This window comes from Monodelphis domestica, chromosome 5 (genome assembly GCF_027887165.1).
Source record: "Monodelphis domestica isolate mMonDom1 chromosome 5, mMonDom1.pri, whole genome shotgun sequence".
NCBI lineage: Eukaryota > Metazoa > Chordata > Mammalia > Didelphimorphia > Didelphidae > Monodelphis > Monodelphis domestica.
In genome coordinates this window covers 138,980,373-139,006,718 of record NC_077231.1, presented here as the reverse complement: position 1 = coordinate 139,006,718, position 26,346 = coordinate 138,980,373, and the positions used below count along the sequence as shown (strand labels likewise).

The 26,346-nt window shown below is 34.6% G+C and overlaps 1 protein-coding gene across 2 annotated transcripts in view; it reads right to left on the bottom strand.

Annotated features, from left to right (window-relative positions):
- The window catches only part of STK38L (serine/threonine kinase 38 like), a 96,677-nt gene continuing 70,331 nt past the window's right edge, over positions 1–26,346 (bottom strand). For both annotated transcript variants that reach the window (XM_056799425.1, XM_007503928.3), the window contains exons 4-14: positions 22,711–22,833; positions 21,401–21,484; positions 19,828–19,951; positions 17,417–17,571; positions 14,951–15,053; positions 14,735–14,796; positions 10,360–10,477; positions 7,437–7,560; positions 6,075–6,170; positions 3,813–3,904; positions 1–3,672 (exon numbers count right to left, since the gene is read on the bottom strand). In XM_056799425.1, the coding sequence (XP_056655403.1) occupies positions 3,545–3,672; positions 3,813–3,904; positions 6,075–6,170; positions 7,437–7,560; positions 10,360–10,477; positions 14,735–14,796; positions 14,951–15,053; positions 17,417–17,571; positions 19,828–19,951; positions 21,401–21,484; positions 22,711–22,833 (1,209 nt within the window). In that variant the 3' untranslated portion in view covers positions 1–3,544. The remainder of the gene's footprint in view (positions 3,673–3,812; positions 3,905–6,074; positions 6,171–7,436; positions 7,561–10,359; positions 10,478–14,734; positions 14,797–14,950; positions 15,054–17,416; positions 17,572–19,827; positions 19,952–21,400; positions 21,485–22,710; positions 22,834–26,346) is intronic.

Sequence of the window (26,346 nt, the reverse complement as noted above, 5' to 3'; positions counted from 1 at the left end):
GAATTTTGTAAACATAGCTTTTTATTCTTGTCTGACTCTTGAAAAAGAAACCTAAGCCCCACCAAACCAACATTTACAAATTGTCGTAACTGAACACAGAACCCAATATTCTGATGATTAATTTCTACACAATTACTAAACTATGTTTTCAGATTGCTTTTTAAGAATGGAGGTCTATTGTTTTCCTGTTTGTAACCTTGTTCTTATTTAAAATAACAGTATTACCCTCAAATATTAAACTTTCATAGAAAACTGAAGTATTGCCTCTAGAGGTCTGAATATTTTTTATTTAAGTTTGAGTATTCATGTACATCTTTCAGAAATAAGTGCACTTCTAAAGGGAAAAGAAAAAACCTTAAAATAAAAATAAAGTGAAAATGTTGGGGTAAGAAAACATTCATCTAGAATTTTTATGGGTTTCAGACGAGAGAATGTGTTTAGGAGCACAAAGTCTCTACTGATCAAAACAGAGATTTACTTTCTTTGGAAATTGTAAAAAAACTGGACAACTCAAAAAAAAATTTACCCAACAAATAAAGTGTAATACCAATATTCTATAGATCTTCCACAGTCAAGCATTAAAATAATATTTTTATATATGGAAAAATCGTTTCTTAAAACAGACAGATTTCCAGGAAAATATGTAGGGGTTAAAAAACAAAGTCTAATACATTATGCTTTCATTTTAATTTCATTAATAATTTAATAATGATCTGTAACGATCAAAAAATGTTTCCAATATTTCACAATTCTCATTTCCTGTCTTTGCCAAATCAATTTATAAAAACATTTTGCTAAGAAATCATATATGATTTCTAAGCAATTCAATATTTTCTGATGGCTCTACATTTTGGTAAATTTAAAGGAGATTTAAAGAGGTATTAATAAGAAATATAAAGAAAAAGAACATAACTACTTTAATATAAAGGTGGCATTTTTCAATAAAAAAGTCAAAATCTACAATAAAATCAAGATATCACGAAATCTGAGTTATACAGTTTATATATGTATGCATATATATATATTAGGAAAAAATAATTTATAGTAAAACTTCTGTTAATTCAAATGTGACAATTTTCAAAGCAAGTGCTATAACTCCGATGTTTAGTATTTTGCCATTTAAGGTTTACCAGAAATGTGGTAAACATGTAATAGGCTCAATAGTACTTTGCAAATCACCTGTTTAATCTGCATCATTAATCAAATTTTAGACTCACAAAGGACAAAGAGTCTTTAATTGCTTTTAGATAGGCACTTAAATGCTTTTGATGAAATGATCTGATGGACTGTGAATCACCCTGTCAACTGGTGATGGTGGGAAAAATAACAACTATTAATCTAAACAAAGTAAACTTTTTATGTGACTTGTACTGACAAGGAATCTGGAATATGTCTAGGTTCTTTCCATGAAATATTTGGAAAGAAGCAGCTTGGTTAAATTTTCTGGTTTCTGGCAATTAAAATGTGATAGTGGATAAATATCCTTTCATATAGCTCCTTTCACTAGATGTTACTATTTTATTTGGCCATCTGATTCTTGAATTAACAATGTTTTACTGTATTAGTTACTAAAGTAAAAGGGGGAAATTAAGAACTGGATGTGGTTGCAATCTCCTTGAATGTTACCAAAACGCGCTTATCCTATTGGAATAGCTCTTTTAAAAAACCAGCAGAATCCTGGAAGCTGAAAATGTTTATAAAAGGCAGTTATAGCTTTGCGAAGTCAAAATGAGATAACCCAAATCAAAAATTTAATAGCTTTCACCATTAAGATACAACATGATCAAAACAATAAAAAGATGAAGTCATAGATGAACACATAGCTGGGATTCAAATGTTGAAAATGAATAGTAGGTGGCAAAAATAAAAACGAGATGTTCTTGAGATAGGTATGGGGTTACCTAGCAGCAATAATTGTAAAAGCTTTTAAATTTTGCATAATTTTTCCTATTCCAGAGTAACCATCCATCTAGATTTGGGGGGAAAAGGCCAGTTAGAATAATTGTAGTTTCGATTGCTTTCATTGTTTGGAGCCACAAATTATCAGGACATTCTCTGGTAACAGTTTACTCCTTTACTTTTGGGTTCCTATGAAATGCTGAAACTTCGGATAGTCATTTCAGAACTAAAATAGAGAGCTATAAAAGATTATCTAACTTTCAGGCAAGACAGACTGATTGGCCACATCAGTAGATCTGAGTATGAATTCTCATGTTCCCTCCCTCCCACCCTATCACAAAACCCTGGCCAACGTTCACTTCCTGGAACCCATCTACTTAAACCACAGTGATGAAACTGAAGGTGAATAATATTGCCCTTGAATAAGTTAACCTCAGTCAAAACCCTTCCATATCTTAATGTCATTTCCAATGGAAAATAAAAGTCCCTCTTAGTCACAACCATCCACTCAATTCAGGATCTTTGGTACATTTGGAGTATAATGACTAATGGCACAATAATACAAGTACTACCAAAGGAGAGACTTCCATTCAATGAAAGCAAAGGTAATGGTACTGTATGATAAGTATCAACTTCATCTTTCTTGAAAACCAAAGTATAGAGCTCTTGGCATCTCTGCAAGTTCATTATCATGATCAGAAGGTTGACATTTAAAAAAATAGTTTAATAAAAATACACAAATTTTACAAGAAGCCTTCATAGTCATTTCATAAAATCAACTTGCTATATAATTAAGTGAAAATAATGCATGTTCTCTGTAAAAAACAAAAACAAATATTTTTGCCATAAGGAAAGCAACTGGATGTTCTCTATTGGACAGTCAGTCTATCTCCCTAAGGGCACACACAGATAGTTGTATACAAGGTAACAGTATTTCTGGATGAAAAGGAAATGGATTAGTGTTGTGTATGAGTGGACATGGTGTATGTACTTCCGTAACCGGCTCACAAGCTTGTCAGCTCTGTATGGTGGAGTCTGCACAATAACTTGATGACAAACCTAATTAACTTTAAATAACCAGTGTATTTCCTATGTCTATTAAAAATCATTATTTAAATTGTCTTCATATATGCTCTATGGATGTTTAAATCAATAGGGCAAGTGTTCTAACAACAACTATGGAGGATGGCTTTTATGTTGATTATCTAAACCCATAAGGTTTGCAAGAAAACAGCGATACTGCACCATGACCTACAAGTTAGCCTATGTTGCTTTAAATGATATGTGTTTCTCCTGAATTGATTAGAAGTGTTACAGTACAAAGCCACAGTACACAGAGGCAGAATGGACGTAATATGCGTGAAGGCAGTGCAGTTACAAAGGGATGTACACTCCTTTTATTCCAGTACCTTTGTATAATAAAGTTAACAAAAATAGTCAAATATTAAAAAAAATCCAGCTGGCACTGCCAACTAATTCCTGTAGAAGTCTTAGAAATCCTAGTCCTGTAGAATTTCCTCTTGAAGTCGATGAGCACCACCGTCCTTGGGAATATTTATTTCAGTGTATTGTTATCTACGCCAAGCAAGCCTTGGTGATGCAGCTACCTGAGTTCTTTTGGGGTGTGGGCGTATGTGAGTTTCATTCATAATTTCCCAGCTTTCATGTAGGAAGGGATAGAACCACGCTGAGTCAGCCCTTCAAACCTCTTATAGGTATAATTGAGAAAAACCCAGTCTTTGGATTTGTAGTCCGGTTCTGTGGTATTTGGCACTATAAAACAAGAGACAGCAAATTAACCATGGGCAAAGGAATTCCAAAGAACTTTTATGATGAAAGCTTAAGAAAAGGCAAGGAGAATAAATTTCTGAGATCACATAATCAAGAAAGCTTCATGTGGCATTTTCTCTTACCTGGTTGTAAGATATCAGACTCAGGAAATTCATCAAAATTTGATGTATCATCAATGCTTTTGATTTCAATGGGAATTGCAGCTGGCCTCTCCCTAACACATACCAAAGAAGAGTATTAGCAGCTATAGTTACTTTGAGTTGCCCATTAAGCCAAAAAAAAAAAATCCCTCTCTGAAATTCTACATGGTGTTTTCTAAGTATTTTATTATTATTATTATTATTATTATTATTATTATTATTATTATTATTATTGTAGTCTCTCTGTAACCAAGGATCACAATTGTTTTTGTGCGTTTTTGTGCACAAAGACACCTGTGCATGAAGATTTAAGTGGAAAAGTCAGTGCACAGAGACAGTCCCTCTTTCTCGGCAATGGAAGCCTGGGTTCAGTGGCACGAAAAGTCGTTACACCTGGAGACTTCCCCAGCTGCATTGGATGGCCATGTTGTCTTTTGTGCTGCAACACGCCCTAAGCACTCCACAGTGCCTTGCTGCGTCGCCATCTCAACCATTGAACCTTGTTGGTTTCTTCCGCCTGTTCCACTGAAGCAGTCTTCACATGCTGGGTGAGCAAAGCCCCGGTTCACCAGGGGTCTATGACCCAATGGCTACCCTCACAAGGTTTAGCCGGCCTGTCAAAGCCGTTGCCCGGGGTGTGGCCGCTGCTGCATGCTAGCAGCTACTGGGAGCCACAAGTGAGAGCTGGGTGTCAGGTGAGGGTCAGAGGCTGGAGAGCTGCCCTAGGAGGGCACGACAAGCCCTCCATACCAAAGGTATTACTCCTCCCTGACCACCCCATACAAAAGAGTAATAGATACATTAGAAGATCTTTTTCAGGATTCCATCAACTGTATGATAGAATCAATTATCCAAAAATATTTTAAATCTGTAATTTTACTTGTCATTTAAAATTAAAGACTTTATTTGCTTCAACTTGATTTAGTGAAGATTGGCATATTCTATAATCTGAAAAATCACTTTAATAAATGACCAAAAATAATCCTGCGAAAAGTCTTTATTAACCCCTTGACAGGAGGAGAGGGTAGTATAGGGGAAGAAAGGGTTTAAAAAATTCAAAGGGAGTCTAAATGCAACAGTTATCTTCAAAACTTGCAGGAAGGGAGAGATTTTGGCACTAAAAATAAAACTGAATTAAAAAAATAAACAGGAAAAAAAATACAAACTTGGGATCTAGATCTGGTAAAGAACCCTGAATTTAGCAGATGAAGCCCAGGGAAGTTAAATGCCTTGCCCAAGTTTACACAAGTTAAGGGAGAATCAAAGAGAGGATCTGAACAGTGTATACTTCAGCAGTCATGGAGATGACAATAAAAGAAAATTATCAGACCTCATGATATTTACTTAAGTTAGCACCCCCCCATGAGAAGTTTATACTAATATTTAAAAATAAGTAAAATCTAATGGGTTTTTTTAGCTCTATACTATTAACTCTTACTAATCCTAGGGATCCTAAAAGGGGGGAAGTACCATTATTTTTTTCCCCAGAATTTTTCACACATCTGGGTTTCTAATGTTTTTTATTTCAAAATTTAATCATTTAAACAGAATTTTGTCTTTATAAAAACATCAGTATCAGTATCTGAATTTAGTCAATTAGTACAACCTGGATATTCCCTAATGTGAATATAATTATGAAAACACAGATTTAATTTAAAAACAAACAAAAACCAAACAGATGTTATCTTTTTCTGTAATGAAATTATTTTTTATCTTGGGTCTAGCAGGATATAGTCAAACTGATCTCTAGGGTTTATTTTTTTTTTTAACTTTTCATTTAAAGTAAAAAAAAAAACTGTCAAATACCAATATGGAAATGTTTTGCATGATCATGTATAACCCAGAACAAGTTGCTCACAATCTGGTTGGGGGGTAGGGGTAAGGTGGGGGTTGGAGACGATTGATTTATGTTTTCAGAGAACATATGCTGAAAATTGTTGTTTCATGTAGTTGGGAAGATAAAATACTTTTTTTCAAACCATCATCTGGGGGGGCAGCTAGGTAGCTCAGTGTATGGAGAACCAGGCCTAGAGACAGGAGGTACTGGGTTAAAATCTAGCCTTAGACACTTCCCAGCTAGCTGTGTGATCTTGGGCAAGTCTCTTGAACCCCATTGCCTAGCCCTTACCACTCTTCTGCCTTGGAACCAATATATAGTATTGATTCCAAGACGGAAAAGTAAGGGGAAAAAACAAACAAACAAACAAAAAAAAAACCCATCATCTGTTTGATGAGCATGCCTACCTGATATGTCCCCAATCTACTCCTTCGAAAAATGGATGATCTTTGATTTCCTCTATTCCACTGTTTCCAATTCTGTTTTCTGAATCAATACAAAATCTGCAACATGGAAGAAATTTAAAAAATTATTAAATCAATTATTTGAAATACTTCATCTTTTAAAAGATGAGCACAAACAAACTCTATAAAAATGTTTGAGGAAATGCAAATGTGTTTTTGCATGTAGAGGATTTTAGAAATGATTTTTAATTAAATTGGTAGATGATGGGTTACAAAAATTTGTTAAAATCAACTTAGAACAAATTGACCTCCTTTCTTCAGAGTTTGGGCCACAATCCCCAAATAGTATAAAGAAAAACAAAACTGATATAAATAATTGAACAAAACATTTCCCCTTTTTTGTCATCTTTGCTAATCTGAGGAATGCAAGACTGACCCTCAGAATTGCTCTAATTTGCCTTTCTCTAATTAGGAACATTTTTTCTATGACTGCTGATAGAGTGGATCTCTTCCTTTAAAACTGTTTATATTCTGTTGCCATTTATTACTGGGGAACAGCTCTTAAGTCTTATAAAATTTAACTAATTCCTTATATATTTTGGAAATGAGACCTTCAATATAAGATTTTTCTCCCATAATCCTCCTTTCATTGTAACTTCACTGGTTTTGTTTGTAAAAACAACAACTCAAAAACCAGTAAACAACAACAGACATTACATATTTTAACACTATTTCCAAACTCACTATACAAGAGAATAAAACTTTTTACCCATGCCCATGGCTGAAACTTGCCCTAATAGCTGGTTGCCTCAGTTGCCCATTGTACCTAAGCCTGGGTTCCAGTCATTCTTTACTTGTCTCCATGGCCATCTTCCCATTAAAGGTCACACTGGGTAAATATATCCTGTCCCCCAACCATTCCATTCTGTAATCATAATCAAATCAACTGTCACTGTTGCTAGAAAAGGTATGTATCAATCTAATTCTTTATGACTTCACTTATCATGCTAGTAATTTTCCAAATCAAAATATCCCTCGTTTTCCACCATTCTCCTCTATGCATTGCTTCCCATTAGACTATATAAAGTGCATGCCATCATCTCTCCCATGAAACTAAACTCCTTGAGGACTATCTTTATACAATGTATACACATACTTTATAAAGAGGCTGTCTTTACTTTTGTATCTGTATACAGTGTACATTGTGCTATTAGTACAGAGCTTGCTCTTTCATTGTTTCTTTTTATGACATAAATATTATTTAAAATATTATTGCTCTTGTAGAACTGCTAAAACATTCTACTGGCTTTTGTCTATGTATCCTTGAGATTCCAGTAAGTCATTTATATAGATTTTGGCACTAACCTGAGAATTAGATCCTTGGCTTTCTCCGATATAGGTACTTCTGGAGGAAATACTAGAGTTTCTTTCCAGTTCATAACTTTCCTATAAGTTTCTTGTGGTGTTTCAGAACAGAATGGTGGATATCCTACACAACAAAGATAAAGTTTCATCTGAATCTTTTTTATTAAACATAGGAAGAACTATACAGGTAAAGGCACACAGGAAGAGATTTTCTTGCTTCTATAGGGCAGAAGCAGTCTTCTATGTACAAAGCCTTAGTGCTATATCTTTGATTCATTTCTGTTCTTTAGCTCATATACACTTATTACTAAGACCTGCCAATTTTGAAACTTCATAAATTTACTCCCTCCTTTTCTTTTTCTATTAACTCATTTCAAGACAAGCATTTCACTACTGCCTTCTTGTACTATTTTCACAGTTTGCTAAAAGCTTTCTGTCTTTGCTTTCTTTCTCTTTTCATCCAATCCTTCCTACACAATGTTGGCCAGATTTAGCTTCTTAACTAGTGCTTGGTTCATGCTAATTTTTGCTAAAAATCTTTCAATGGTTTCTTGTTATCTTGTGAGATTTCTTCTGTTCTGGTATTTGAAATCCTCCATGATCTGAAACCTCTGCCAGAAGACTTCTGTCAGGCCCTGATATGTACCTGTACTTTCTCAACTATGGGTGCTTTTACCAAACTTATTACTCATGCCTGAAATAAGATGTTCCTCTTAAATGTTTGATTCCTGCCCACCCTCCAAAGATCGCATTATACTACCTAATTAAAGATATCTCCCCTGATCTGCTCTGTTGGAAATGGTCTTTATTCCGTTTTGTTATTAACTGCTATTATGAATTTAATATGCTTTTCATCTAATCTGACTAGATTTTAAGCTCCATGGGGGCAGGCTTGCATCTTATCAAAATTTAGAATCTTAGCACAGGGAACACTAATAAAATTATTCTGAGATGTTTGTTGGATGGAAATTAATTGAATTTCAGAGATCATAAGGACCTATGGGGTTATCAAAGGCCACCTTTATTGGGCAGCTTTCTATATCTCAAAGATGTTGTTTATCTGGTTTCTGCCAGAACACTTGAAAAGTATTCTCTAGCAGAAAAGCATGAAATTTGGAGATAAGAATTCTATTTCCAATGGATTTTATTTCCTGGATTCTATTTCCAATCTGGACAAGCTCTATAAATGTGGACAAGATAATCAGCATTTCTTAAAAGTACCTATTAGGGGACAGGAATGGTGCCTGCTTTCAAGATGCATGTGTGCTGCTGAATATCACTTCAGCTCTCTCAGGCTCAGTTTCTCTTTAAGATGCTGAGAAGAGAACAGAAGGAAGGCCAGAAGGAAGCACAAATAGAAGACCTTTGAAAGTTGCATGTTAAATTTATTATATGCTTAAAAAAAAAAGCAAGCTGTAGGTGAGAGAGATTCACAGTTTTGTGTTCAATCCTCTTTCCTTTTACTTTGCATATGGAAATAACTGTTGTGGTTGGTTTGTTTGCTTCAGAATAAAACAATTTTAGAAATACTTCTCCTACCTGGAGGGATTTTTGTGAGGAAAATAAATGTCAGCATGATATTGTTGTTGCAGATGGGATTCAAATTCCATAATTATTAAGTAGTGAGATAATATCTCTGAAGCATTCAACATCATGCTTGGCACATAGTAGGTCTTTTTAAAAATGCTTGTTTCCTTCCTTTCTTATTGAGCACCTACTATATATAATATAGTAATATAAGGTGTAATGTAAGGACAAAGCCCCTTCCCTCAAGTAGCTTTACATTCTAACAAGGAAATAGCACACATACAAAAATAAACTTGTAGGAGGTATGAAATTAAGGAGTAAAGAAGAGCTCAAAGTGCTCAAGTAATTGATTGGAGAGGGGAAAAGATTACTTTCTGTTGAGTATCAGGAAAGGTAGACTCTCAGCTCAAAGAAACATAAGGAAAATCTGAAAGGCAAAGGCAAAGGATGCCTTCCAGATGGAAAAGCCTATCTGAGAGCATGGGTAGAGGCAATGGTATGCTGAGTTTGGGGATTAGCTATTAGTACAGTTTGACTAGAACCCAGAGTATGTGCTGGTAAGTAATGTGAAATTAAGACATAAAAGGAAAGTTAGGGACATACTGTAGACTTAATGGTAGAGTTCTCATTTTATCCTAGAGGCAACAGTGGCTACCACTGACAATCTAACCAGATTTGCCAAATATGGGATTCCTTGAACCACATGATTTAATACAACTCAATACCTTTTTAAAATATATATATTGACTATATAATATATAGTATTACATTAGTAAAGAAAGTAATTCCATTCCTGACTAATGTAGTTTCTCCTCTTCTCTGCAAAATATACTCATAAGAGATATATAATCCAAAGCACCAAGAAGTTAAGTGATTTGCCCAGGGCCATATATATCAGAGTCAGATTTCTACACAAATCTTCCTGGACTTCCTATCAAATTGTGTATAAAATGATTTTTTAAAAATTCCTTCTAAAGGCAGCTAGGTGACTCAGTCAAGTGAGAGCCAATTTCTATGAGAGGTCCTTAGTTCAAATCTGGCCCCTCGGACACTTAACCCCCATTGTCTAGCCCATATCTATCTTCTTCCTTGAAACTAATAAACAGTAGTGAAGGCAAAGATTCCTTTAAAAAAATTAGTTCTATCTCTATCTTAACATGATGGTTATAGAAACGTTTCCCTAAACTCAAATCATTTTTAAAATCTCCCTTTCTTGAAAACATGTATATCCAAAGCTCCTATTTCACCATAAATGAAAATGGAATCAACAACTTTCTAAAAGAATTAAAATAGATGGCATATTTGTAGTGTTGTTGATGAATATTTAGTATATTCTGTCAGGGACTCTTAAGAATATTTATGTAATGTGGAGTGAAATTAATAAGGCAAGCCATACCTATTAGCATTTCATACATAATAACTCCCAAAGACCACCAGTCACACAATTTGTTGTACCCAGTCTGCATGAATACTTCTGGAGCAATGTAATCTGGAGTTCCAACTGTGGAATATGCCTGAAAGAAAATATTATGATGTCAAAGAGATGCTAACAGTATTCTTAATATTCTTTCAAAAGTTCTCTATGACTTGGAAACAGTTATGAAATGAATCATTTATCAGTTCATTTACCTAACATTTACTTTTAGTAAGGCACTATATGATAGGGTACCTGGAATACAAAGATAACAAATAATACAAAGATACAAAGCAACATAGTCTGAACATTTAAGAGAAGGAATATAAAATAAATAGCACATTATGTAAAATGGCATTAGGGCAAAGAAGAAGCTTAAAATGCTCCTGGAATAGCTGAATATGAAGGGATCATTTTTATCTAGGGTGATAGGTAGGCATTGAGGAATAAGTGGCATTGGAACTGGGCCTAACCAAAAAAAGGAAAAGATTTCAGTAGAAAGAGATAAAGAGGAATGGGATAAATCCTATAAAAAAATGGGGAGTGAAGGAAGAGATCTGGAAACAGCTAGCAGTTTGGCTGGAATATAGTGATGATTTTAACAATTTATAATTTTAAAAAATTGGTGATGACTGTATGTGAAATAAGGATGACAACATAGATAGGAGGCAAGTTACAACAGGCTGTGACATTTGCATTTTATTCCAGGAGCAATAGAGAGGCACTAAAGAGTGATGAGTAATAGTTACTGTTAGGTATGAAGATTATGTTCAGATGTGTGTGAAGGGTGGATTAGAGGTGAGCAAAAAGGGGACAAAGAAACCATTTGGGGGGGGGGGGGGAGAGCTGGGTAGCTCAGTGGATTGAGAGTCAGGACTAGAAACTGGAGGTCTTGGGTTCAAATCTGGCCTCTGAAACTACCAGCTGTGTGATCCTAGGCAAGTCACTTAACCCCAATTGCATAGCCCTTATCACTCTTCTGCCTTAGAGTAAATACACAATATTGATTCTAGGACAGAAGTTAAGGGTTTAAAAAAAAAAAAGAAACCATTTGGGATGTGTTATGTGTAGTGTAGGGTAGAGACAATGATTCTCATGTGTTAGTGCCATTATTATTAATAATAACTAGGGCACTAGTACTAATTTTAAAAAATTTTTCAATTACATATAGTAACAATTTTAACAATCATTTTTTAAAAAATTGAGTTCCAAATCTACTTTTCTTTTGACCCCTCCACTCTTCTGAGGTGACAAATTTAATACAGAGTATAGATGTATAGTCATACAAATCATATTTCATATTAGTCATTTTGCAAAAGTAAACAGAGCTTAGAATTATTAATAAAAAGAAGTGGATAGAGGGCCAGAGATTCTATGGAATTAGAAATGACTTGATGATAATTTAAAATTTGAGGATTAGCAGAAGAGTTAAGGGTGAGCTTAATGTTTTGAATGTAGGTAACTAGGAAGATAGTACGCCAATAATAGAAATAAGTTGTTATAAATAAAGGTCAAGAGTAGGCGAAGAAACAAAGAGTACGAACTTGCAATCAGAAACATCAAGAAATTTTGTCCATTATTAATGGCCCAAAAAGATGACAGAGAACATTAACTAGTGACCTATCAGCCTACTTTTCCATCCCCATAAAAATTGTCAGAATATATGCATCTATTGAGGGCATCCTGCAGATTGTGAGGACTGGCCTCTTCCTAGACCAGTGTTTGACTACTGAATGATCCACTTATGTATTGGAAAATTCCTGTGGAGCCAATTTCATTGAGGTAAGAAATGCAAGGTTGTTCTTATCATGATTTGTTTAGCAAAGACATCAAAATATTCTTGTAATCAATGGGGGGGGGGGGGGGGGAGGGTAAGATGCAGCACATTCTGGGCCACCCACTGATTGACTACCCAGAAGATCTCTCTCACTTCGGTCCATGTCAGTCTGCCCAACAACTATATCAGATATAAAGACTCAGTTCTTTGTGTTTTTTTCATGAAGCCATGTTTGCCTGTCCCTAAGACTGAAGAGTTGGGCAGCTGCACACATGCATGTCTGTGATAAATAAAAGTATCTGACACTTGTGATCCTTGGGTGCTTGTTCTCCTTCTCTATGATGCAACCATGACTTCCTGATGCCGCATTAAAACTTTAGAAATTACCATCACACAACTGACTGAAAAAAAATCTGCAAGATCCCACAGAAAATGCTCTCTTTCACAAGGTGTCTCCCAAATACACATCAAATTTCTGTAAGAGACCTTAAAGATATAATAAAGATAAAAATTTTGATGGTTCTTTGATCAGACGTGGCATAAAGCTGGATACTGGCTTATTAAAGTTGCTTGCCATTGTCATGGATCACAGGCAGAGCAGAGTCCAAACAGAATAAGTCTCTATAAATGGTCAAATCCCAGAATCTCCTATCTGGTGATGATATCAAGTCCCAAAACATGAATGAGTCCATAGACAAGCATGATAATCATTCAAAAGAATATGGCTTGATAAGCCATGAGAAAAAACAAGTAAACCCAAGTATGTGAGGAATTCCTATTACTCTGACTATAATGATACCAGATGAACAGTTCATCTATGTGGGTATATGTATTTGTGTGGAAAGAGGTTATAAATGGACAATGATTTGGATCATTTGGATTACCTCTAGAAAACTACAGAACTCCTTTAGTGAACCAGAACCAGAACTTTTCCCTAAAATTCAGTTCTATTTTTTAAAATAGTGTACACATTTTTGGCCTTGGAGTCAGAAGACCTGAATTCAAGTCTCAGGTCTCAGACATACTGGCTGGGTTGTCAATCTCAATGATCTGGGCAATTCCTTCTGACTGAGCCCAAGCAAACCTACATGGGTAGAGGTAGTTTCTTCAGTGAGAGTTCCTTAATGTCAGTGAAATCACAGGTCCAAAGAAGCAAACAAAAATTCCACTAGTAGTTCTGCAAGTCAGAGAACACTACAGTCTCAGAAGAATTAATAGAGTATCACTCAGGGGGGAGAAGAGAAGTATGTATGAGTATGAGAAGTCCACAACAGATACTACTATTAGAAAAACCAGAATAAAGAATCTCAGAAAAATGTCTGATTAAAAAAAAAGATGTAATGATTGCCTAACAAGAGGAAGAAGCTTCTGGAGCAGCTTAGCTTGCTCCACTGCTCTTCTAGCAATGTCAAAAAAAGATCACCTCCCCTCTCCAGCCCCCAAACATCATGGAATATAGAGATGGACAAGTTGCCAAAGATTATAGCTACACATAGAGGGATTTTGACCTGTATCATTAGTGGGAACAGTCACATCAATGAGAGCACAAATTCACTCGAGTCAAAAGCATTAAATTTTTCTATCAAGTCTTGGTCATGAAACTGCTTGTACATGGTATGTTTTGAAGGAACAAAGTTGCTTTACTCACTCTGGTAAACTACTAATGAAATGACCAGATTGCAAACAGCAGGAATAAGAGGAAGGCATTCTTAAAAGTAACTAATCATTGAACTCTGAATTAGATAACAATGGGGGGGAGGAGGTCCTATACTGGCCAATTCATCAGGATGGGAAATAAACTCAAATCAATCATTTATTAAGTACCTACTTAGTGCAAAGAGCTATGCTAAGCACAGTAGAAGTTAAAAGACAAAAAGGTTCCCTCTACCCTCAAGGAATTTATAATCTAATGGGAAAGACAACAAATATTTATAAAGCAAAGGTACTGGAATTAGAGGGGCTGGGGAAGGGTTCCAGTAGAATGTGGGATATTAGTTGACACATACGAGATCAGGGGAGGGAGAGAATTCCTATTATGTAGACTACTTCCATGATAGTAGGTAACTTGCCATCTCAGACATCTTTAACCTGCCTTGGACATGGATTAAATGATTTATCCCCCTTCAACCAATAGTGTTAGAAGCAGAAATTGAAATCAGCCCTTCCAGATTCTGAGGATTGACACATTTAGTGAATTTCCCCATGCAACCTTTTTCCATTACTTTACTATAAGCAAAGAAACTACAATGAACTTAGTCTCCTTATGCAAGGTCATGGATGAGCCCTTAGTTGACTCTATTTATGTCAATCTTTCATGGCTATGTTTTAATAGTGAGCACATTCTTTTCAAGGGTGCAAATTGAAACCCCCATATTTTAGGGGACATAGCCATTCAAGAATTTCTGTGGCTAAAAAAAAACCAGATTTTTATGGAGTGGATGCCTAGATAATGCTTTAAACAAAGAAACAAACAAACAAAAAAAGAAACAAACCCTACCATCATCTCGATCATACAACTCTATATAACAGTTGAAACTAGTTTGATGTTATTAAGGAGATCCTGTTTTTAAAAATACTCACCAATTGCCGCCTATTTTTTTTCCATGTTTCTGCTTTTCTCTTTGAGTTCATATTCTGAAATGCTAATTTCAACAAAACAAGGATTAAAGATAGAAGCAAAAGAGCAAAAAAAAATTTCCAATCTTTTACAACTTCAAGCAAATTTAATCTTGAAAAAAAAACTTGGCATTGTACAACAAGCATTGAGCTTGTTTATTAGAAAACACTGAAACTTACAGAAATCACTTGGTGGGTTATGTGTGAGGTTCCTATAGAATTCAGTCCTATGTGCTTTCTTTAGTCCTGTGCATAGACCAAAATCAGACAACTTTACATGACCCTATGGGGGGAAAAAAGGCTGGTAAGTCTCAGGGTACATATTGAGATGTAAAATGCTTAGTTTATAAAGAACACACACATATATATATAAAGATATTAACTACTGAGTGATGATCTAAGACATTTAAGTGAGGCACAATATTAAGAGAGATTCATTCATTTACAACAGGGTTCTGCAAAGTAAGGAATAAGGGCTAAATGTGGCCTTTGCAATCTGGTAGTTAAAAATGGTTTAAAAATTATTATAATAAAATGTAAAAATTCTTAGCTGCGAGGACTGACAAAATAGGAAGCATGGTAGATTTGAATGTGACCTGTCAATCATAATTGCTTGCCTGATTTACAAGACTGGTATTCAAAAATGTTCGTGTTGTAATATTTTGATTTTGGATTCTGTATCACTCACCCATTTACCTCATTCTGTGAAATAAAAGGAAATTATTCTCAACAAAAACTGAATCTGCCACTTCCATTTAGAATATGTGTACCCAATGTTAACAAAGAAGAAGGACAGTAAACAATGGGGTGGAGAGAAAGCTGTGAGAAGACAGGCATACTAATACATTGTTGCTAAAATTGTGAAGTGGGCCAAATACTCTGGAAAACAAATCAGAATATACAACTGATACACAAGCACCTTCACAAATTCACAAGCAATTTGAGATATGAGCAGTCGTGATCTGTATTTTTTGCTTTAAGTCTCAAGCAGATTTTTGAATCATGAGCTTCTACCCATGTGAGGAGCCCAAGGTGGATGAGGTAATCAATATAAGTCAGATTAAGGAAATGTTGAGGACTTGTAAAATTTTTTGAAAAAAAATTTTATTGAAAAGACACAGCTAGGTTGTTCTGGAGCTGTGTGACCACACTTGTTATCAAAATGTTCTGAAAGGGAAGAAGAAATAAACTTCTATGGAAAGGTTTCTGTTGAAACAACCTCTTAAGTGAAATTGAGGAAAAGTGTGGCAAAACAGCCAAAATTCAATGAAGAAAATGATGATTATTAAGTAAAGCAATCAAGCTTTGCAATAAAGTTATATATCAGAAGTAAAATGTAAGGTCAATTTTGCATTTAAATGTAGCATTACGTGTAGTAAGTTATATTAAATGATAGCACAGGAAATGAAAACCTTTCTCACCAGCATCTTTGCCTGACCTTGAAGGTAAATAATATTTCATAACCAAGTTCATTCCTTTACATCCCTTCTCATTATCTGTAAATATATTTGTTATTTATGAAGTACTATTTTGTATGTAAAAGCATATCAAACACAAAAAATCCATGTGTTTTTTTGGATCCAGAACAGATTAACTGCATTTCCATTATTTAATTGGGGAAATTCTGGACATGGAATGAATTAAACTTGTGTCAAGGTACCATTGTATACAAAAATATAAAATAAAGTAAAAAATATTAAAAAGTTGTTACTTTGTACAAGCTATGTAACTTCAAGATACCATTACAAGGAACATGTATCCTCAGGAAGTCAAAGATAAACCAGAAAGGCATCACATATAAAAAAAATCACATATTTTTGGTAGGGAAAAAAAAGAAAGAAAAGAAAGCAAAGTAGGAGTCCATCAATTATGAAATGGTTAAAAAAAATTGTGGCATATGAACATAATGTAGTGTTACTCTGTCATGAGGCTGTAGATAGTGTGTCAAGTCTGCAGTCTGGAAAACCCAAGTTCCAATCCAGTCTCAGACACTTCCTTGCTGTGTGACCATGGTCACTTATCTCCTTCTGCCTTAATAAGCTTTAAAAATGAACATTTTAATAGCACCTTCCTCACAGGGTTGTGGGGACTAAATGAGATATTTGTAAAGTACTTAACACAGTGCCTGGCACATAGAATGTGCCTAATAAATGCATGTTCCTTCCCCATCTTAGTAAGAAAATATAACTATGAAGAGAAATTTAAAAAGTCTTGAATGATGTCTTCTAAAGAGCAAAGTAAGCAGTGACCAGAAGAATAATTTACCCAGTGACCACAGCAATGTAAATTTCAGAATATTGATCAATGCCAGTGACCCATCATGACTTCAAGACTGATCAAAGACTTCAAGACATCAAGACTGATCAAAGCCAGCCTCCTATACCTTGGCAGAGGTGTGGAAAGAGCGACACATTTTCAGATATGGCCAATGTATTTTGCTCGGCTATACTGCTTTACAGGAGAGGGTGCTATGATGCAGTTGGAGGAGGCAGGAGGCATTGAAAGTCATTGAAAAGTGACAATGAAATATAAGAAAGAAAAGAGCATTATTATCAATAAAAACATTAAGGGGAAAAAAATCAACAGCTCCATTTCTTTACCAAATAATAACCAGCAGGTTAAGAGCTTATCAGTTCATTCACATGCCTTGGCATCCAATAAGAGGTTGTCTGGTTTGATATCTCGGTGAATGAACCCCAACTGGTGAATTGCATCGATAGCCAGAACAGTCTCTGAAATATAGAACTGGGTTTCTTCTTCTGTCAAGGTATCTTTCTTCATTAGTAATGTCATCATGTCTCCTGAATGGTGAAAATTAAGAGACATGTTATAGGAAATGCCTCAAAAAAGGGAATTCATTGTACTTAAAGAGTATCCTCCAAGTTTTCTTATAGATCTATGATCCTGTTTTCCTGTAATGCTATTTGTGCAATTTCTGTTGGACAAGGATCTATAGTTAATGTCATGTCTATATGTCTTCCTGGCTACATCTGGAGGTAAGGATATTTACACTATACCCGTTTGTTCTTTTTTTAAAAAAACCTGTTTGTTCTTAAGACACCAACCACCTCCTCAGACCTTCAGTGATTATTTTAGCTAAAGTTGGATTCAGGGACCTGGCCACAGATAGAAGACTAAAATGAGTCATGCTACAGAGGACCAGTTAGAACTCCTAGTTCTCCAGAATCAATAGGAAAGACAATTCCCAGAGCTTCATTCAGGCTTCAAACTCCAATGTTCTAAATCTTTAGATTAATCTTCCTTAATCTCTAAATTTAAAAAATAGTGCTATTTCTTATCTTCCCCTGGGGCTATATGCACATTTCTACCTCTCTGACTTTATTTTCTGAAGAAATTCTTGTTCCTACCTCTTCTCATTCTGTGCTTAAAAATTGGCTTTATCTTTGAAGCCCCAACTGAGTAGCTACCTCTATCACCATCTCCAGGAATACCATCTTTTCTCCACCTCCCTGTCTGTCTTTGCAATTTTCTTGGTTTACTTCATCTATTATTTGGGTACAAAGACCTCACACCCCAGATTTTACAGGACAGACTGGCATTCAAGTAATCTATTCCATTCACTAACAAATGAACAAATAAATGAAGTGTGATTTTACTACACCATCCCCTCCAAGTTATCACCTCATATCTTTCTCATATTCTTAAAAATGAACTGTCATCTCTACCTGCTCCTCACAAGCACTGATCATATGCAATCTGGCTTCTTACCCTATAACTGCATATTAAAAGAGACATTCTTTGACAGCAGAAATTATTAAATTTTCATTATATTTCATTCTCAGCACCTAGCACAGTGCTTTGCATGATGGGGGATAAACATTTGTTAAATTGTTCTTGGAATTCTGCATCATGTCTCCTGCTCCCATAGTCCAAATGTATTTCCTCTTTGTTGTTCATTAGGTATCAACTCTGGAAAACCTTCCCTCATCTCTCCAGCTCAAATCATCCTCTCCTTCCTCAAATATTTCTAGAACCCTTTGTCTGGAACCCTTTTTTCCTTCTTCTCTTGCAGGGAATGTATCTATAGGTGCCATTTGGCATCCACCAGGTCTGTGCAAAAGAATACTACTACTTAATATCAAGGACTTTTCATGTTTATTGTTTGTCTTTAGTCTTTGTATTCTTCATTCAACTGAATTTATGTTCAATTGAAAAAAAATCAAAAGGGAGAAATCCACACAGAATTACAGAATTCAAATTAATAAACATTTATTTAAGGACCAACACTGTCCTCAAAGTGCTTTCATTCCCCCAGAGAACACCATATTTATTGGAAGGAAAATCTCGTAAGATTCCTCTGTGTTTTTTAAAAGCTTGTATTATGGTTTCTTCTTTCAGTTGACCTTATAGTTAGACAAAACTGGTTTTTGTTTTTTCTGTTACATTTGGAAGGGAAAATGACCATATGAATGCACAAGGCTCTAATCTTCTCTCTCACTGGTTTTAGGGAAGAGTATGGTTTTTTAAGAAGAAAACAACCTTGATTCTTAGAGAACTTTTTAAATTTTACTTAACACTAAAATGAAAAGTCAGATTTGCAAGCTATAAACTAGGATTTAACACTTGTAATTTATTCTCTTTTGTAAGCAGGTCAAAGAAGTTCTAGGATTTAATAGAATGCTTTCTTTTTATGGCCTTATTTTGTTATACAGCCATTATTGTCAGGTAGTTCTAAAATTTATTGAAAAGGTTCCACTAAGTTCTGTTTAAAGTGAAGATTCTATCACTGAAAAAATCTTTGAGAACCACTATCCTAGAATATTTTCATGGTCAAGGATCAGAATTATCATGGGTGAGTAGAAATTATTCACTGAAACAATACTTTCTACCTCAAGCTAGAAATGATTCTAGGGCATAAATCATGTCCTCAGTTAATTAATTCTATAGGTAACTAAATATGATAAATTAACTAAAAGTTTAATTACTAAAATTATACAAGCCAATCACATTATAACTATATACTGCATTTTTCTGTCATATATTAAGATTACATGGTTTGTATCAGTTTGCATCATTACTCTCATGTTTATGTTTACCTCCAGGGAGAAATTCCATGATGAGATAAAGATTCCTTTTATCCTGAAAACTATAAAACATCTTCACAACCCAGGCACCATCTGCTTCTACCAATATATCTCTCTCTGCTCGGATATGGGCCACCTATTTTTAAAAAGTAAATGTAAAATACATTAATGTTAGTTTTGATAAATTAGCGACTTGGTGTCTTTCCTTCAACACTGAAGGAAATCTTGGATTAAAAGAAAGACAAAAACAAAAAACTGTGATTTTTAAAAAATATCACAATTGCAGTTAACAGTGATGGAGGGCCAGCTCTAGATTTAGGAGGACTTGCCCTCAAATGTGGCCTTAGACACTTTCTAATTGTATGAGTTTAGATTAGTCCCTTAACTCTATTTGCCTAGCCTTTGCCATTCTGTCCTACAGTTTTACTGGGACAGAAAGTAAGGGTTTAAAAAAAAAAAAGAAAATATTTGAAAAAATATATTTATTACTCATTTTATTTAATGGTACTGATATTCAAACAGGAATCAAATTAGAAATCCCTAACTTTCTCCTTATTTCCTGACATCAGATAAGTAAATTCCCCATTTCTGATTTCAGGCTTCTAAAACATAATGGAATTGTTACAAAAATTAATTATATGGAAATAGAATGAGTGATAATGTGTAACCCAATGAAATTGCTAGTCTGTTCTGGAATGTAACCATGGAAAAAAAATTTTTAAATATATAGACTGAGACATAAAGACTGAACATGAGTAGCATCTTTATATCAGGAGGAGAACAATCCTCTGCCTACCAATCCAGAAGAGCAATTGGTTTGCAACTTAAGGTATATGAATGCTAGAAAACAAATTAAAACTAAGAGCAGAGAGCTTTCTATTTATGCTACAGAAGGGAAAAGGGTGAGGTTTCGAGGTTGCTTTATTTTCACACTGTATAGAGAAAACAAAAAGAAAACAGGCACATCTAATAGCAGCAAGTGTGTATTTAAGATAGACTCAATAACTCATGATAAGGTTGGTCAATAATTGGCAGGATTACCCAACAAGTAATGAATTATTCCAATGTTTTTTCCCTATACACTTTCTTTTCCTTTCTTTTCTTTTTTAAACTCTTCCTTTTCATCTGAGAATCAATACCAAGTATTGGTTCTATGTCAGAAGAGCAATAAGTGCTAGGCATTGGGGGTTAAGTGACTTGTCCAGGTGTTTTGAGACTAGATTTGAACTCAGGACTCCAATCTCAAGGCTGGTTCTCTATCTACTGAAACATCTAGCTGCCTTACTTCTCATATATTTTCATTAAAAAACAAAAAGCGAATAATTAACTTCTAGTCCTGGCTTTGCTATCAATAAACTAGGTGACTTTAAGCATGTTGCTTAACTTTCCATGTTGCTTCTTCCCAGGACTAATTTCTTCATCATAAAATGGGAAGATTGTATTAAATGATTTATAATCCAAAAGGTTTGGAATTTTTAAAAAAATTTTTGTTCTGAATTCTCAACATAATTTTTCAAACCCAAAATTTATTTCCACATCATGAATACTGATAACATTATAGATATGAATGTTGTGCAATATATACCTGTTCTTTTTCAAGCATATCAGCCTTTCTCAATATCTTCATTGCATAGATATGGCCTGTATCTTTCTTCTGGACAAGGCGTACCTAGAAATTAGAGGAATATTACTATTATTTTTCTGGATGAAATTGGGAAAGTCAACCTTTAGGAAGTAAAGTAGATTTTAATTAAATTGTAGAAGTTCACTATGAGAAATTACTACTGCTACTACCACTATATACCACCAAAATATTATCTAATCACATGGGAAACACATGACTATCTAATTTAAAAGCAAACTAGAATAAGATACACTTTAGGAAAGCCACAAATAATGCCAAAAAAATTATTTTCAACTTCAAGATGAGTGTATTTATTAAATGTGTATATTTATATTTATATATCAATGTGCCAGTGACTTGTGAGTTCACAGGCATGAGAATTTTTTCCACCTACTGAGATCTCAGCCTATCCATAATTTAAAGTTTAGAGTTACTTGAGGTTCAGAGTTGTTTGGTTTTTTTTTTTTTTAATCCTAACTTTCTGTAATAGTAACAACTCAGAGAGAAAAGGAAGGGCTATACAAATGGGGTTAATTGTCTTATCCAGGGTCACATAGATTTTTCTGAAACTAAAATTTGATCCTCCTGCCTCCAGACCTAGTACTCTATGCACTGTGGCACCTGACACATCTGGTCCTTCTTCCTCTAGTTAAGTTTAGATGTGTCCCACATGTGTCTCTGCCTCTTAAGTTTAGTACTCTATCCATTTGGTCATTTCCTGAGGTTATGTAAGTGGTAGAACATCAAAGCTGGCTTCAGAATTAGAAAGCTGCTTATGTGTCTGAACAATTGTTCAGACCCCCTTGGTCCCTCTCAGTGAATCAAATTCTTTGAGATTAAACAAGGTAGAAAGGATGGTGATATCCATTGAGAGAGTTTTCTTCCAAGTTTCTTGCTGGAAGATCCCAATACTAATGTAATCACAGGTGCAATTAAAACATATATAGATATGTGCACAGATATGTATATAGAAGAGCTATCTTCTCCTATGAACAGAAATGGAAGTAACATTTTTTACTATAATTACCTAGAATCAACAAAAATAATTCAGAAATTCCTTTAAAGCTCTTAAAACGGTAAAATTCATGATAGTATCATAAAGAAGTAGCATTTTAAATTTCAGAAATTCTGTACTTTAATAATTTTAGTTCCCAAATTAAAAAGATTTAATGCATGATATTAGATTAATAAATATACCAAAAGACAAATCAGGGACTCAGGAGAAAAGATGGGTTGAATTATCAAGACAGGACTTAAGGAAAGACATGAACCTCTCCAAAGGCTCCTCTCCCTATAACTTTCAGGGATTCAAAGTCATCCAAACCAAGCCTTGTCCTCTTGAGTCGTAGAAATTCAGTTTCTTTGCGAGCATGCTGTGATCGGCGTAATTTTTTCTATGGGACAAAAAAAGTAAATTATAAGATCAGATTATTTTAAAAGTTGTTCTTGTAAAGGTTGTCAGCATAAATTTAGAAACAAAAGTTTTTTGAAGCCAAAGTTATTTATAATAACTTCAATAAAAATTTTACAGAACTTTCATTTATAATTACCTGGGTTATTACCCTTAATTGTCACTTAATATTGATATGACTGTCAACCATATTAACTTTCTGAGACCCAGGTTCCTTATCTGTAAAAGACAGGACTTAAAACAAGATGATCTCTAAAGTCCTCCTTTTTAAAGTTCAAAAATCCGGTGATATTGTGTGTCTTTTCTGTGATTGGTATGAAAGTGGACAGGACAGACAAGTTTAAGAAGTATTTGACACATGCCTCTTTCCCACTCAACACAACACAACAACACACTCTTTGCAAAATGAGACTCTAGAAAGTCATGAAATCAAATTTATTTCATTCAGTACAAATTTATGGTTTATAACAGCAGCTCAGCTACTACTTGACATTTTGTTTTACACCTTAAGCTCCCAGGAGCACCTCAGTATCACTCATAATTATTGCAAAATAGCTTAGGCTATTATTTCATTGAAAAGATTGGGGCTACCCTCAGAAGCTTTCCAACTTCTCCCTTCCTGTTCTCCAAAATTTTCAATGTCATCAAACATTGTCTCTTCCTTAGTCCTGGTTATAAAAAAAGTTATCACTACTTCTTTCCCAAATTGGTCCCTTCACCTCAACCCCTGATCCCATTTCTTACTGCCTTCCTAAAGAGCTTCATCTATCAATCATCCTCTTACATCTCATGGATCTTAAATATCTTCCTCACCATTGGCTATCTTCTCAGAAACATGCTGAGGTCTCTTCAATCCTATAAAAACTTTTCTTGATGATACTTGCTTTAACCAGGTCCCAACCCATCTCATTCTGCCTCTTTATGGCCATATTTTTATTGTGTAGCCAGGGACAACTAGTTGGCTCAATGGATAATGGACAATCAATGGATAACCCAAGCCATAATCTGGAGATAGGAAGTCTTGGATTAAAATTTGACTGTAGACACTAGCTAGGCTGTTTGACCCTGGGGAAATCATTTAATTGCCCACCCCTTACTGCTCTTCTGCCCTAGAACTGATACTTCTAAGATAGAAAGGGTTTAAAAAAAAGTCACTATAACCAAATGCTCCCAATTCTTCTTTTAGTCTTTCCTTGTCCCCTCATAACATGGCTTCCATCCCTTTCTAAGTCTGAATGAAATGCAATGCCTTTTTTCAATCTTTTCCTTAATTCTAGCTAATTCAAACATCGCTTTCCTCAATCTTTGACTGGATAACTGGAGGGAAACTACTCCTAATGCCTTTCTTTCTACAGGGCAGGAACTGGACTTTTTTGGCTTACAAGACTCTGTTGTTCTGCTAAGTATCACAGAACTAGATGATCCTGAGCTGGGCATCTTCAGGTCTTTCTCCCTCCTACCCTTTATGAATCTTTGAGTCTTATCTCTCCCAACTCGATGAGTACGGTCTTTTTATTAATTGTATCCCCAATGCTTAGCACAGTGGAGAATGTTTATTGGATTGGATATAGTTGCCTATTAAAGGCCAGGCAATTTATAAATATTGTCTCAATTTATCTGTACAACAACCCTGCAAGGTAGCTATTTTATTATCCTCATTTTACAGTGGAGGAAAAACCACAAGGGGGCATCATAGAACCATTTGATTTAAATATTTAGGATTAAAAAATACAGAAATGAATCAAAGCAATTATTAGAAGCAGTAATTGGGGGCGATTGCATTAAATTTGGAAAAAAATACCATCCAAACCCCCCAAAAGGAAGAAAATAGAAGCATATCCCATCTGATGGATCGTAAACTGCATTCCACAATAAAAAACTCATGAGTTTTTCAGCAGATTTTTTTTGAAAAGTACAAAAGACTAACACTTAGAATTCATAATGCTTTTAAAGACTGCCAATTAAAAGTAAAGTCATATACTCAAAACCAACTTTAAAATTATGAACCTATAGCAGACACATAAATGAAAATATGAATAATGAATGTCTCATGTGCTTAGTATTTATATCACATAGTAAATATTCAGGAAAAGCTAGTTTAAACATTTTTGTGGGCCTATAATTATTCTATACAAGGAAGGAGACAAATGAAATCAGTAGATAATACACCCAGTCCCTCTTGCTCCATTTTTTCCAGTTTGAACAAGTAGACAACATTCCATATGAGTAAAGCATAGTCTATGTGTGGTTTGCTCTTCCTTAAATGGGGCAAGGCATGCATGGTCTTCTTAAGTTTTATAAATGCTAGTGTGTATATATGTCACATATATTTATCATTGACATACATACAAAATATGTATGCTGGGGCAAATGAAAAGAAATTTTTAAATTTAAAGTCTGATTAAATAATTTGTTTAAAATGCATTTTGGTGTTAAATTAAAAACATATGTGTGTACTATACTATATAATTGAATATTATAGTGACCAAATCAATGCTACTTATGTTCAAGAGTTTTACAAGCAAGTTACTACTGGCCTGTGATAAATATCACCGAAAGGGGGAAAAAAACCCACTGCACTAAAAGTCTATAACCTGGGTTTTGGTTCTGGTGTGTTACTAATGAGCTTTATGATCTTATGTAAGTCACTTAACCTTTTGGTGTTTATTTCCTAACTTTGTCTAAATAATCTTGAAATTCTCCATTTCTAAAACTCTGGGGTGCAAAGAGATGAAATTTTAAAAGGGTAACTAAAAAGTACTCTAAGCAATGGTGGCTAATAATCAATTACTTTACAAGAGCACATTCTTTGCAGAGAAACTTTACTTCAGTTCCCAAACTATAGAATTTTTTAGTACATAGAGAAGTTTTTAATTAGCAATGTGGAAATGAAAGTATAGACCCCATTAATAGTATTGTCTCTCCAAATGCTTTCCTATTGAACTACGCCACTTCCATTCTAAAATGTCAAGACTAAATAACTGAAGTCATAAAATAAAATGAGTAGTGAAGGTTTATCATGGTTAGACCCTGTTCTAGGTACCTCCTTTGACTGTGGTACATCCTAGTATAGCGTGAATTATACGAATAGAGTCTATCATCAGAGGATCAGCCTCTATATCTTCTGCAAGAGCTTTTACCATCAGGCAGTGAATTTGGAGTATCCGGGCAATTCATTAAATTTTCTAATTTGAAAGGGCTGAAATCTGCATTGATAAAAAGGAAACAGATGAAATCACAGATCTTGGAAATATATCCAAGAAGAGAGTATTTTGGAGATGTAGGGTTAGAAAATTAAGTTTCTCTGTTTGGCTATATGAAGCAATTTTGTTTTTGTATATGGAAAGATGTTAAGACTATAAAGTATTTAGGGAGGCATGATCTCATTTACAAAAAACAGATTAGGTAATGTCTGAGACTTCCTTTTGGTGAACATTGCTAAAAATGGTGTTGAAAAAAAGTAGTGATCTGTCTTTTTTCCTTTCCTTTAACAGAT